The 14,630-nt window shown below is 42.0% G+C and overlaps 2 protein-coding genes across 3 annotated transcripts in view; one reads left to right on the top strand and one right to left on the bottom strand.

Annotated features, from left to right (window-relative positions):
- gdap2 (ganglioside induced differentiation associated protein 2) overlaps positions 1 to 989 on the bottom strand; it is a 48,328-nt gene extending 47,339 nt beyond the window's left edge. Inside the window, exon 1 of the mRNA XM_022740822.1 lies at positions 763 to 989. The gene's annotated coding sequence lies outside the window, so the exon portion shown is untranslated. The remainder of the gene's footprint in view (positions 1 to 762) is intronic.
- Positions 990 to 2,501: 1,512 nt separating this feature from the next.
- Positions 2,502 to 14,277, top strand: wdr3 (WD repeat domain 3). 2 transcript variants are annotated; one of them, XM_022740712.1, is made up of 27 exons: positions 2,502 to 2,547; positions 3,723 to 3,925; positions 4,023 to 4,232; positions 4,505 to 4,623; positions 5,182 to 5,260; positions 6,005 to 6,100; positions 6,370 to 6,471; positions 6,725 to 6,826; positions 7,261 to 7,361; positions 7,610 to 7,714; positions 7,804 to 8,034; positions 8,154 to 8,247; positions 8,527 to 8,628; positions 8,755 to 8,837; positions 9,160 to 9,298; positions 9,406 to 9,462; positions 10,499 to 10,599; positions 11,170 to 11,281; positions 11,749 to 11,883; positions 11,975 to 12,025; positions 12,468 to 12,533; positions 12,767 to 12,859; positions 13,013 to 13,063; positions 13,188 to 13,231; positions 13,388 to 13,516; positions 13,720 to 13,813; positions 13,914 to 14,277. In XM_022740712.1, the coding sequence occupies exons 2-27, from the start codon at positions 3,752 to 3,754 to the stop codon at positions 14,067 to 14,069; spliced, it is 2,826 nt and encodes a 941-aa protein (XP_022596433.1). In that variant the 5' UTR covers positions 2,502 to 2,547; positions 3,723 to 3,751; the 3' UTR covers positions 14,070 to 14,277. The 2 variants fall into 2 exon arrangements, with proteins under 2 accessions (XP_022596433.1, XP_022596435.1); XM_022740714.1 differs by having other exon boundaries at positions 2,533 to 2,591.
- Positions 14,278 to 14,630: the final 353 nt, after the last annotated feature.

Below are 14,630 nucleotides of genomic sequence, written 5' to 3'. Positions count from 1 at the left end.
ACACAATCAGCTGGTATTAGGAATCACCAATTTTGATTTTGATTAAGTCATGTATGAAGTAAAAATTCATTTTCAGCTCTTTCCAGTTTCTATGAAGTGAAAGTGAGAAGTTGCAGTTATTTTCTGTCTGTTATACTTAGTAAAAATATCTAGTGCTGAAACAATCAATTAGTCGATGGACAATGCTAATCATTCATTGACTGATTAAATCATTTATCAAGCAAGAATGCCAAACATTTAATAATCAAAACTTCGCCTTTATTTGTTTTACATCACCGTAAATTGATTATCTTTTAGTTTGTACTGTTGCTCAGACTGAACAAGCAGTTTGAAGGCATCATTGGGTTTGAGGTCATTATAAATGAAGAAGGTTAATCAGCACTCAACAGCCAATAAACCTGAGTTTATGTCAAAGATAAGAAAGACACGTTGCTTTCCAGAGAGTATATATCTGAATTTCGCTTTTATTCATGGTTTAATGACAACCACGACATTATTATGATTAATTTTCCACTGTGTCAATGCTAGAAGGCTCCGTAACAGCTGCATATCATTAAATTAACCACAACACAGGACGGTAGGGAGAAAGTCAGAGGCAGGACTGGTCCTAAGAGACCAATTTCCACCCCTTATGTTAACTCCTTTATTTTCCTAAACATATTTAAGATAGTCCACAAGAATAATATTTCCTTTATAAATAGACGGAGACTGTGTCTCGGTCAGTCAGTGTCTCTATAAACCATAAAATCAGCAGTTACCCACCTAACTAGGCAATTGTATTTCCTCCAGGCAGAGGTGATGTCCACGCCAAAAAATCATATAAAAAATGATCAATAAATCTTGACACGACGTGTTTAGACTCAAGAGGTGTTGTCGTTCTTCTCAGTTCTCATAACAGCGAGCAAAGTAACCGCAAAAACACACAAAAAATGAGTTTAAAAGTGTCAATTAAGCAGGTTTACACATTTAGCCAACATGCTAGGTGCTCACTGCTGTCACGTCAAGGTAGCAACTATATACAACGTCCGGTTTAATGTTTCAAAATAAAACTACAAGCGATTCCTCAAACTACAAGTGCTTCTTTAAAATGTAGTTTTTAGAAAATTTAGATGATTAGATGTGAAAATGTATTTGTGTCTGATATTTTTACACAAAAAAGATACTTACATCTACCTCTTCTCCCTCATTAATAAAACCCAGTATCTATGAATATGCAGATATGCTCTAAATTTCAAGTTTAACAATTTCACTGAAAAGTCCATTCTCAGCATATGTGCACTGGAGGCTTGTAAATTGCATACTGGACCTTAAGTTGACTTCCAGGTTGAAATGGTACAAAACCATGCTCCCATGTATATGTGTTGTATATGTATACATTTCCCTCCTCAGTCAGTCAATGTGAAAACTAAGTGTAAAACTCAGAACTCACATCATTCTGCACAGTGAAGCTCCAACATCAACAACAAGTTCAGTAACAATAAGTACAATACATTTTTAGCAGAGAAAGACTTTAAGTGAATGGAAGAGACCCTTGTATGATAATTAATTAACTTTTCAATGTCTAACACACTCATACTAAATATGCGTTTAATTGTTGTGTGAGTAAAATACTCCACTCAACATGTTTGTATCTAACTACATAAATTACGTTATTAAAAATAATTAAGATTAATATTGTATTGAAAGAGTCTAGAAGTTCCTTTAGTCTGCAGAATGTATATGTGTGAAATAAGAATTTAAAGTGAGCATATCAAAATTAAACGCTTTTATTTTGCATCCCGTTTCCGGTACTATTCCTGTTATTTCTATTTAGCTTGGTTTATCTCCTCAGTTCCTAATCAGCTGACTAATAAGCGAAAAACACTTCCGCTGAGGTTCTTTAGGGACCTGTGGAAGTCACTGCGTTTTTCTGTCAATAACAATATCAATAAATTAAACTGTGCAACTAAAATATGAGGATTTCTTCGTCACAGCTCAATAAAATAAAAGCTTTGACTAATCAAGTGTTTGTGTTTCATCTGGAGCATCTGGGGGTCGTAGACTCCAGACAAAAACAACAGAAAGAGAGCGATCGATCAAAAACACACTCAGTGGTGAAAGTACTCAGATCTTTTACATAAGTACTAATACCATATATATATATATATATATAAAAACTCTCTATTACAAGTTAAAGTCCTGTATTGAAAATATTATTTAAATAAACGTATGTAAGAAAAATCACCAAAATATTGTAAGTACTAAATGAAGAGCTCATTGTGACTATTATATATAATATATATAATATATCGTTAGATTATTATAACTCATACCAGCTCATTTTAACTATTGGCTGCAACAAATGATTATTTAGATTATGGATTTATCTCCTTACTATTTTTTCTAATTAATCAGCTTATTGTTTTGTTTGTAAAAATTCAGAAAATAGTGAGTAATGCCATCATTTATTTTTTTATTTGTCGATGTGTGATCGATTGATCGGGTCTGAAACAGCAGCACAGACCACAGGAAGCACCGCACAGTTTAGCTAGCAGCCGCTCTTCAGAGGTAAGAGAAGAAACCGAACAAACACTTAACGCGATGCAGTGACGGTAGAAATCTGGACTCTGTATTTTACATTTACCGACTTAAATCTACGTTATATGTGATTTTATGTGCTGCCTTTCAACCAACAACTTCACCACGTGGGTACAGGGACAACCGGTGTGTCGTGGTTACGTGTACTCGATTTGTTGTACATTGGTATCTGGGCGGGCGGGGTTTGCCGCATGTTGAGTCGATTCAATGGTCTGAAGCGCTAAACACCGACCACGCGGCTGAGTGCATTGTATCAAAACGAACGCTCCTCTGCCTGTGAAGACTATCGTGTTCAATCCACTAGAAATTTACCAAAAAGTACGTCTGTAGGTTAATTATCACTTAATTAAAGTAGGGTATACAAATGTTAATTACAGAAACCAGCAAGTAGAAATATCAAAGTGACACTTCCGGAGATTAAAATACAATGAAACAGTCTAAACTCTCTATGGACCACGGCAGACTCATTATAAATCGTAGCACATTAATAATGTGATATAGCACACTAATGTCAGTCATAAGTTTAATCTTTAGTGCCTCATGCTCCTGTGCTGTGAGGTGTTTCATTAATTGTGTCAGTCAAGCTCTGCTCTCTTTACTGTGTAATTACATTATAATGGTAATGACTCACAAACACACATATACATATACTTTATTTAATCAGGAAGTCACATTGAGATCAAGATCTCATTTACAAGTGAGACCTGAGTAGAGAAAAATAAAATAACAAAAGAAACAAATTTTCAGCGATTTAAATAAAGATTCAGATGTGTATTCAAACAAACAGGTGGACTTGTGTTTCTATAAACAGCGATCAGAGTGTACACTTAAATGCTTTTAAGTATGCATTAAGATGCTCAATAACATGACGACATGAACGCCCATTCCAAAGGCTAAATCACATACGTGCATTTGTCGAATAATCGTTTAGTCAGTCCACAGAAAATTAATCGACGACTATTTTGATAAACAAATAAATATTTTAAGATGAAATTCTTACAGGGAAATGAAATATTAAATATAGTAGAATGAGGTTACTATTTGCTCACTATTCAGGGCGACATACACGATGTGTAAGGGGTCACTAGTCAAAGCCTAACAGTGTATTTTCATAATAACTATCACCAATGTTCCCTTTGCAATAGGAATCAGCGTCACCTTGAGGCTGCTGGTCATGGGGTTGACCAAGCAATACCTGCGCTACGCTGCCAGCGCAGTGTTCGGAGTAATCGGTAGCCAGAAAGCCAACATCACATATGTGACCCTCCGAGGAGGAGAGAAAGGGCGCTATGTCGCCGTGGCTGCATGTGAACAGGTCTTCATCTGGGATGTCCGAAAAGGAGAGAAGGTGAGGTCCAGCTCCAGGTCTCCTGCACAAACCTCTCCCAACTCAGATCGTCTCCAGATTTCATCCAGCTTCTGTGTGTTTCTCTCTCTTCTTCAAGGTCCTGATCCTGCAGGGCCAGAAACACGAGGTCACCTTCCTCTGCCCTTCACCTGATGGCATCCATATCGCCGTGGGTTACGAGGACGGTGCTGTGCGAATTTTCAGCCTGATGAACGGCGAGACCAACGTCTCCTTCAACGGCCACAAGTCTGCTGTCACCGTTATACAATATGACGGACTGGGAGCGCGGCTCGTCACTGGTTCCAAGGTAAGTCAGGCAGGTTTTTACTGCTGTTTGTTTTTGTACATATTCTTAATGTAATTACACCTTTGCACGTTCACCTGAGAAGCACAGGTGTTAAAATCAGTAGAAGATTACCTGGGTTTCACCTTCTTGAGGCACTTAATTTGCAGGCGAATCCTTTTTTGTTGAGACCTGATAAAATGAATCAGATTACAACATGGATTCTGGGAAAGTGGTTTGTTGCCTGTTTGTTATAATGTGCATTAAGCTTTTATGACCTTTTCCTCCTCCTTCAGGACACAGACGTGATAGTGTGGGACATCATCAATGAGTGTGGCCTGTACAGGCTGAGAGGCCATAAAGACGTCATCACACAGGCGCTCTTTCTCAGAGACAAGAACCTCCTGGTCACCAGGTAACACGCCTTTCCCATGATGCCTTGGATGATTGACAAATTCATTGATAATAAGTAGAGTCTAAAAACAGACAACAGATTATTACAATCATGAATCATCAAGGATCATTGAGCACACAGAAAAGTCAAACTTATGTCCCCTGTGTCCTCAGTGGTGATGGCTCTCTGTAGCTTATTTTTTAAAACTAACTTTAACTTAATGTGTTGTAATTTATTTTGCAATGATAGTTCAGGATGTCTAGAATGCAGAGTTTTATGAGACTATTCACCCGTAAATAAAGCTTTAAGAGATCCCACCACACACACAGTTACACACCCACACACACATTCGTGAGGAGTCGGGACAAGAGGAAACTTCATTCTCCAGGCAAAAACTATTCCATTTTAATTTTAGACAAATTAGAGGATTATGAAATTTCCACCTGTTATCACACAACAAATACACGGTGTTACTTTGTATGTATGTGGTTGTGAGTCTAAGCTGCACTATGTGGCTTATGTTTCAATCATTATAACCTTAAATGTAATTGGATGTTTCATGTGATTTTCTGAATACAGCTCCAAAGACAGCTTTGTGAAGTGGTGGGACCTGGACACGCAGCACTGCTTCAAGACCATGGTGGGCCACCGCAGTGAGGTGAGGGGCTTCTTACTCTATGAGCAGAGGTCACTGAGGACGGCTGAATGAGAATTAACAGGATTTAGCTTTAGCTGATTAACCAGAATCAGTTTCAAGGTTTCATTTAGAAGTTTCTGGAAAAAGGATCAGGGTATTAAACATGTAAACATAACCAGAGCTGTCAGAACAATCCCAGGCAGGTTTCACTTCTCACAGTCTCATCTGTCTTTTTCAGTTCTGCTCGTTTCTGAATCAGAGATAACGTAGTATGAGTCTCCTGATTTTTAATTTGATAATTGATCACTTGATTGTATTACATCTGTTGTTGACATTAGTCAAGGGAAATGGGATGGATCAAGTTAGCTGAACGGAGGCTGACGATTAGATCTCTGCGACTGCTCTTTGGGAAACAGCTCTCTGTCGCTGTCGTCAGCAACCTTTGTACTCCATCCACCAATTAAGAAATGAACTCAAAGCCAATAGAAATCCAGACGTGTTTTTGTTTTTCTGCATCACCATTTTTAACATGATACATGTTCACTGGTTGAAGTTTGTTATTAGAAAGGGAAGACGTTACGTGTTCATCATTAACAACTCTGCACGAACGTTTAAACTGTCCCCTGATGTTTGTTTGGTTTCCTGTCAGACACTGATGATGAAAAACGGCCCATTTGAACATTGATATTTAGTTCAGTTTGACATTGTCCTACCTGATTGAGATGAATCTATGTGATGGTATTTGTTGGTGTGTGTGTGTGTTAGGTGTGGAGCATGGCGCTGCTGAACCAGGAGAAGAGGCTGTTAACAGGCTCAGCTGACAGCGAGCTTCGAGCCTGGGACATCAGCTACCTGCAGGAGGTGAGGAAGGCTGCAGCTCTGGTACATGCAGGTGTCTCTCCTGCCGGTGCCTGACGACACAGAGAACAAGTGGACGTTAGCTTGAGCACCGATAGCAAAAGAAAAGAGTCCAACCTACAGAAAATTTCAGTCTGACATTAATTTGACTGAACATTGAACCTGGTTGTAAATCGTATCAATATTAGTTTTGTGCACATGTTGATGAAGTTGCATCAGTTGTTGTAAAGGCTCCATCTCTGTCTCTGTGTTTGTGTTTGTTCCCTGCTCAGGAAAAAGCTGAGGGTGAGCCCAAAGTGAAGAAGGGGAAAACTCTGCTGGATGACGACGACGATGAAGACAATGAGGAAGGGGGGGACGAAAATCTTGAAGAGGTAAAAGAGCAGTCATTAATGTGATACTGTAATAAAAAGATGAAGAATAAATAGATATATAATGTTTTCAATTAATTCCTTATCTAGTCATGTATGTCTCACATGGATGAAGAATGAATCTCTGGTTCATTTGCAGCCACTAAAGGAAAACCTGGATCATAAATACATATATACTTTACAACAGCAGGAGTTCACCTTCCTGACCTCAGATAGATACTTGGCTTTAAACTTTTTCTCTGTCTTTGTCTCTCAGCGGATCTTGAGTTGTAAGAAAGCGGGCTCCATCCTGAGAGAGGCCAGAGACAGAGTTGTCTCGCTGACCACAGACAGGAAGGCCAGAGTCATCGCCTGTCACGTGAGTGTCGAAGCGCTTTTTTTCCGGTTCCTTACGAAAGATCGTGAAACGTCTGGAATAAACAACCCAGAAATCATGAATCATTCCATCAATTCTGTCAAACTGGACTGAATGTGCTCTTGTGACTTTTTATCTAAGTGAATTAGTGATTTTGCTCATTTAATGCGGTTTCTACTTATGTTTAAACATCATTAAACTTCATCCAAAAGCATAAGACCACAGCCTGACAGCATGAGTGCAAATCAATCCTATTATCAGTGTGTATTCCTCTCAGTTAACATGAGGTGAAACTGGTTGGTTGTTGTTATTACAGACAGATTTTTACTTTCTTGTTTAGTAGTTTTCTATGCAATCGATGCACCTTGTGTCTTTAAAATAATATAAATATAATATAAATAGTGCCATACACGTTTCTCTCCCTGTGCCTCCATCAGGGCAATGATTCAGTCCTGGAGCTGTTCACTGTTCTGTCAGAGGAGGAGGTGCAGAAGAAAATGACAAAGAAGCTGAAGAAAGCAAAAAAGAAGGCGGCCAAGTAAGAACAAGCTCGCCGTCACAACTCATGTTACTACTGATGAGAAGAGCTTAAGAGCTGTACACTGCCGTCTGTAGCCTGGTCCGTACTGTTACAGCTGTGACTAAGTGCTACTACTGCTGCTTCCCCTTAAACTAGCATTTTTAATATTTCACATATTATTGCACCAACTCCTAAAACCTTGTGCCACGGCTGTGCTGTAGTCTGAACTCAGTGGTGGAGTTTTAAGTTCAGGACTTCTTGTGCAGAGCTCAAGAGGAGGCAGCAGAGGAGGCAGCAGAGCCGGTGGTGGAGAGGATGCTGAAAGACGAGATCATCAGACTGACAAACATCAAAGCCTCCGCCAAGATCAGGTCAGCGTGGAGCCGAACATAACAGGAGCTTAGAGGTTAGAGATCCTCATCCAGACCTCACACACCTCTCCCCTCCATCCCCCTCTCAGGTGGGCGGACTGCCTGTCGTGTGCGGGCGGCGAGCTGAAGGTGGCGCTGCTGCTGCAGAACAACACCGTTGAGACCTACAGCCTGAAGACATCAGGCAAGACCCCCACAGCCAATAAGACGTCTCGCCTCACAATCGGCGGCCACCGCACCGACGTCCGCACCCTGGCCTTCAGCTCGGACAACCTGGCCATCCTGTCCGCCTCCGGAGACACGGTCAAAGTGTGGAACAGGTGAAACCGCATCAGCCTCAGAAAGTCCATTTGATCACAGTCGTTGTCAGAGCTCGTTGCAGTTATCGATCGGTCGATGATGATGATTTTCTAACTGGACGTCCCGTCCTCCGCCACAGGTCAACTCTGCAGGTGATTCGCACCATGTCCTGTGATTACGCCCTCTGCTCCCTCTTCGTGCCTGGAGACAGACAGATCATCCTGGGAACGAAGGTATTCCAGCACAAACCAGTATATGTTTATAGTAGAAGTGCATCAGGGTTTTGAAGCCAAACAGTGACAGTCTTTGTCATGAAACTTTATTCATTCCACTTTTCTATAAATAGCTCTTTAGTTTTGTATTTCATTCAGAAGATTTAATTAAGAACGCGTAGATGTGGAATGAGAGAACAGGGTTGCTAGTGTGGCTGTAAGACCTTTAGACCTGTTAAGAAGAAGAAGAATCTACAGGATCTACACCTTTTCACCGAGTGTCGTTTTTTCCTGTCATAGAGCGGGAAGCTGCAGATCTTTGAGTTGGCCTCAGGAAGCCTCCTGGAGACTGTAGAGGCCCATAATGGAGCCCTGTGGTCCCTGTGCCTGGCCCCAGATCAGGTAAACCTGACTGTCTGTAGCACGTTGTCTGTCTTAGTCAGATTTTAAAATAATCTTGCAACTATATGTACTGGCTTTTCTGTGTGTTTTATTTATTTATGGTGTGTGTGTGTGTGATCACCACAGAGGGGGATCGTGACTGGAAGTGCGGACAAGACAGTGAAGTTTTGGGAGTTTGAGCTGATCAAGGACCAGGGGACCGGCCAGAAGTAAGTCACCGCCTTATTCCATGTTCAGGAATCAGTTTGGTTCCTTTAGGCTCGTCTCATATTTCCTTACATCTTATATAAAGCTACAACACATATTGTCTCCTGGAACTAAACCTTTGTTAAATTGTTTTTTCAATGGTAGAAATTATCTCTACTACCTGCTTTTCATTGACGTGAAAAGTTGGTGAACCCCCGACACAGCAGATCTCAGTAAAATTATAAAAAACATTTCTATAATAAAGGTGATTTCTTCAGTATTTTTGTTTTTGTCTGTGTGATTGATATTATTGTGTGTGTGTGTGTGTGTGTGTGTGTGTTGCAGGAGGCTGACAGTGAAACACACACGCACGCTGCAGCTGGAGGAAGACGTTCTGTGTGTGAAGTTTTCTCCCGACCACAGGCTGCTGGCCGTCTCTTTGTTAGACTGCACCGTCAAGATCTTCTACACAGACACGCTGAAGGTGCGCTCCACATACATGACATCACCTGTATTAGATACATCACTGTCATATAAGTTATAGATTCTGTTTACATGACAACTGAACACGTCTCCCTCTCCCTGCTTTAGTTCTTCCTGTCTCTGTATGGACACAAGCTGCCCGTGCTTTGTCTGGACATCTCTCATGTGAGTATTTCTCATCTTTTCTTTGATCTCAGCTGTTTATCGGTAACAAAAACACCAAGGTTGAATTTTTATAAACAACTTTAACTGGATTATATCAATTACATCAATAACTCTACATGTCGTGTCATCCTCAAAGGTTCTGTGGAGTTTTCTTGTAAATAAACAAGTTTACATCCACTATTACTTGCTGAAACATGTTGAGTGTATCCTGGAGGTCAAACAAACATGTTGCAAGCCATTTTTTTAAAAAGTATTTTAAATCCAGAATAGTTTACATTTATGTTGACTAGCTTGCTTCACTAGCTCTTCTTCTTCTCTGCCTCTTCTGCGTGCTAACAACTCATTTCCCTGTCAGTGAAGCAGAAATTTAAATTCAGATTAGTGGACTAGTTTTAAAGTAACAAAACACTCAGAAAACATGAGCTTCGTTACCTTTTCAGACCGAGCGGGTTCACAGCGTCTGCAGTTACCAGTGTTGTGTTGTTCCCAGTGTGGCTAATGTTAGCAGCGCCAGCAACCTGCAGCGTTCTTTCAATAAGACACTTAATATGTCATTGTAGGCGTACAGCAACATTATGTTTGGTACTTGTCAGAAACCAACAGCGAGAAACAAATATTTAACAAAAAAATACTAGAAGGCGAAATAAGAGAAGTTGGAGGGTTGGAGGAGAGTGAGGGGGCGATGGAGGCTACAGCTCTGGGGAAGAAGCTGTTCCTCAGTCCGTTAGTTCGGGGTTCGACGGTTCTGTATCTTTCCCTAATGGCAGACTGAGCTGGGTGCGTTGGATCCTCGCTCATGTTGACACAGCCTACATACGACCTCATTTTCATTTTCTAGATCTAAATACGAGCAAACCACGCTGGTTTTTCTAGATGTCACCAGTCCCACTTTCCACCTTGCTCGTTTACATCTGGGCCCCTCTTTGATGTTGGTCTTTACTTTTTTCATTGCATCAGCTTGTAGAAACCATGGGGACTCATATAGAAAGTCATCTTGACCCACAGACTCTGACCTTGCGTTTGTTTTATTAACCAGGATAACACACTCATCGCCACCGGATCCGCTGACAGAAACGTGAAGATCTGGGGCTTGGACTTTGGCGACTGTCACCGCTCCATGTTCGCGCATGATGACAGGTAACGCCCAACAACACAGACACAAAGCAAACAGTCACAGCTTCACTGGAGCAGTTTTTATCAAACGTGTGGTAATGAAATCAGTTTGTCAGCTGCTGAGTCTCCAGCTCTGACTTCATCTGTTGTGGTCAGGGACTCTGATCCGTGTCCTGTTAACTCGGCCTGCCCTGTGACTTCACACCAGCTGCTCTTTCATCTCACTCGCTCATCTGGTCTCTCATGGATCATCTCGCTCTCTGTCCTTGCTGTTTTTCTGCCTTGACTTTATTTAATTTTCCTTTTGGTTCATTTTTAGCCTTTCTGTGTTTATTTTTCTCTCTGCAGGCCTCTCTTTTGATCTTGTGATTCTTTTTTTTTGCTGTTTCTTTGCTGTTAACTTTCTATCTTTTCCTGCCGTGTTCCTCCCTGCTTTTCTGTTTCTTTCTTTTCGAGTGACTGCTGAGTTAACTTGCTTTTGTGTTTCTGTCATCCGTCTTATTGTTTCTGCTCCCTGTTTTCTAACTTTTGGATTATTTTCTATTTGCTTCTCTGACTTCCTCTCTCTTCCCGCTCTCCGTTTGTCCTCCACAGCGTCATGTTCCTCCAGTTTGTCCCCAAGACTCATCTGTTCTTCACAGCAGGGAAGGACAAGAAGATCAAACAGTGGGACGCGGACAAGTTTGAGCACATCCAGACCCTAGAGGTGACGCTCCTCTCCATGGCCTTGATATTTAGGTTCAGGAGGTTCAGCCCAAGCTTCGTCTGGCCGGACCTCAAATGCTGAAATGCAACACTGACCACACCTCAGACTCGTCATACAGAGAGCCCTAAACTAGATTTAGTGCATTTACACCAGGTGGTTGCTTCATGATTATTTAACAGGATTTAAGGCAGTCCATCCTATAGCTGTTGATATGAGTAAAATTACACATGGACTAATGGGCTGACCGACATACATCATCATACCTATAGCCCCATCTCTACTGTGGCTGAACATGTTGGTTGCTAGGGTGTGATAGATGGTTGTTAGGTGGTTCTGAGTAAAAGTTTAGGGATGAATTGGTTGTTAATAAGTGATTTTTTTTTTTTTCCTGCCCAGTAATGCCCTTGTACAGCATGAATTTTTGCTGTTGCTCCCCGGCACCGTAACAATGACAAACCTCTCCACAGGGACACCATCGGGAGGTGTGGTGTCTGGCCATCAGCCCCAACGGCGACCATATCGTGTCGTCATCCCACGACAAGTCCCTGCGCCTGTGGGAAAGAACCAGGGAGCCCATCATCCTGGAGGAGGAGCGGGAGATGGTGAGGCAGAGGACGGGGGTTGACGGTCAACAGATTGTCCACGGCACAGGTTCTCGGCCTCGCTGAATGAAACCGTTTTTTGTTTTCACAGGAACGAGAAGCAGAGTTTGAGGAGAGCATGGCCAAAGGAGATGTGCCTGTGGTGAGCGCTCAGTTTTTAACTTCCAAACTTCATCAACATCTTTCGATGTTTCAGACGTTACCTACATGAGTATTTGAGTGACACAGCTTCACACCGGCCTTTTTCAAGCAAGTCAGGACAGAGATTTTGGTGGATGGGTCAAAATCACCTCTCACAACTAATGCCAAACTAGTTAAATCTTTACTTTGTTATGCTCAGATCTTGAAGCATGAGGAACAGCTTGCTGTCAGTTGACAACAACAGTTCAGGTGGAAAATGTTTGACACTTTTTAGTTGCTGTTTTGTAACATTACCTAAATGACAGTTCGAATGGAATCACGCTCGCCGAATAAAAGTAAATTAAAAATGAAATCGGCTGTGTGTTTTAAATAAAAGTTTAAAATCAGTTCTATTGTTGTGTTAGCTGGATGTAAGTGATGCATTAATGTTTTTTAATCCACAGGTACCTGGAGAGACTCAAGGAGAGGCGGCACCAGCCGGCAAGAAGACTGTTGAGACAGTCAAAGCTGTGAGTCCACTTCACGTCCTCTACCAAGAACATCCTTCTCATTCTTAATAACACCTGCTGAATCTCACTCAGAGCATCAGTTTGAGGCTGTAGTTGATGATATTGATTGTTCTAAGTGCCACCGAGCACTCAACCAGGGGAAACAGGATTATTAGATCTGTACAGAAGCTTCAGATTTAACAGGTTTTTATCTTCTTTGTTGATGTTCTTGTTGTCCTGTGATTTCTTTGCAGGCAGAGCGAATAATGGAGGCTTTGGAGCTTTACAAAGAGGAAAACAGGAAGATGGAAGAGCATAAATATGCCTGTGAGCATGCAGGCAAAGAGGTAGAGCCCCATCGTCAAGTCATCCTTACAACTACCGTGCAACACTAAAACTAAACGAGTGCTGTGATGGGAAAACTTTCTCTCAGTTTCTTTATTTTTAATTTTCTGTGCATTTTTTATGATTTCACAATCATGGTTGATGTTGTTTTGCAGCTTCCTCCACCGAAACCCAATCCTATCCTCGTGGCCTTTGGAAATGTTTCAGTGAGTAGAGCAGCCAGCGTTGCCTCCAGTAACTGAAGAGTGATATTTACAATACATTTAAATGTATTATTTAGAGGTTGTTTTCAGCTGTAGGTAACCGAGTCCGTCTTTGTGCCTCTTTCAGCCGTCCCGCTACGTTCTAGACGTCATAAGGAAGGTCAGATCCAGGTAAGCTGTGAGCCCAGGGTGACCAGACCAAACCCACATGATTTCCCACTCTGACTTTACCCATAAACCAAATCACCATCTGCATCTTCTCTGTATATGTAATCACGCTCTGTGGGGTTTTTTTTCTTCTCCATGTGTTTGTGTTGTGATCACCAGTGAGCTGGAGGTCTCTCTGCTGGTGTTACCGTTCCCTTACGTCCCCGAGCTGCTGAGGCTCTTCAACAGCTACATCCAGCAGGGCCTGGAGGTGGAGCTGGTCTGCCGCTGCCTGTTCTTCCTGCTCAAGTGAGTGATCTGCGTCTGTGAGTGGAAAAGAAAAAAAAAAGAAGAAGGGGGTTTTGTGTTTGGTAGTCAGATGAAATCGTTGGCCGGCTGTGGTGGTGAGGTGTGGGTTCAGAAATCTGGCAGCCTGTCAGACAGAAAAAATGAACAACAGAAAACTGGATGAGCTGAGAAAGTCATTGTGTACTTGTTGTCTTTCTTTCTAGGATCCATTTTGGCCAAATCTCCAGTAACCAGATGTTGCTGTCTGTCATCGATGAGCTACGGATGAATACTCTCTCGAAAGTGCACGAAATCAGAGTAAGTAACTGGGAAAAAAAGAGACAGATCTATCATCTTCATCACACCCTTCCTTTTTTCCATTTCCTCACCTCTTCTTCTTCTTCTTTGCGTGTTTCAGGACGTGATGGGCTTCAACAGCGCGGCCCTCCAGTTCCTCCAGCGGGAGATCCAGAGCAAAGAGGACGTGATGTTCTTCGCTGACGCCACGGGCCGGCTGGAGGAGAAGAAGAAGAAGAGGAGGAAGAGGGAGCGAGCCATCCTCACCATCGCTTGAATCATAACAGACATTTCTGACTGTTTGTATATATAAACATCTCCTCCCAGCTGTGTTCCAGGGGTGGACCGGGAGGATTACACTGTTGGTTTTTTGTATGTCCTTCATTTTCCCAAATAAACTGTCTGGATTTTTCTCACAGTGATTCAAGTTTTGTTGGAGGCTTTCAAAACAAATAAATCCCCCAAGTCAGAGAGAAATGTAGTGTGTATACACAGCGGTTCCCTCTGCGGCTTTAACTCTCTATATAAAATACATCCATATTCTGTTAAGTCTTAGTGGATAGATTTCATGTTTAAAGCAGAACTACACGATCACCCCACCCAGAGGGCAGGTATGATTTAAGCTGGTTTCACTCCTACAGGCCTAAAGGGAGCAATTCAGGCCCGGAGCCAAACCAGGCTGAAAAAGGTTTGGACATGGTCGGGGGGGGGGGTTTGAAACCTGTCAGAGACTACCTGAGCTCCAGACCACCTGGGTGTGACCGCACCGCCCCCACGGAGCGAGTCTCTTGCTGGTCGCTGAGAAAAAAACACTCCCTTGGTCTCCGCTGGCCTCGCT

Source organism: Seriola dumerili, unplaced genomic scaffold (assembly GCF_002260705.1).
Source record: "Seriola dumerili isolate Sdu_G_001 unplaced genomic scaffold, Sdu_1.0 BDQW01000052.1, whole genome shotgun sequence".
Classification (NCBI taxonomy): domain Eukaryota; kingdom Metazoa; phylum Chordata; class Actinopteri; order Carangiformes; family Carangidae; genus Seriola; species Seriola dumerili.
This window is presented reverse-complemented; position numbering and strand designations above follow the sequence as displayed.

Coding starts and splice junctions, on each gene's coding strand:
- wdr3 (XM_022740712.1), top strand. CDS start 3,752: ATGGGGTTGACCAAGCAATACCTGCGCTACGCTGCCAGCGCAGTGTTC. Junction 11,282..11,748: donor AGCACATCCAGACCCTAGAG/GTGACGCTCCTC, acceptor ACCTCTCCACAG/GGACACCATCGGGAGGTGTG. Junction 13,517..13,719: donor TGCCTGTTCTTCCTGCTCAA/GTGAGTGATCTG, acceptor CTTTCTTTCTAG/GATCCATTTTGGCCAAATCT.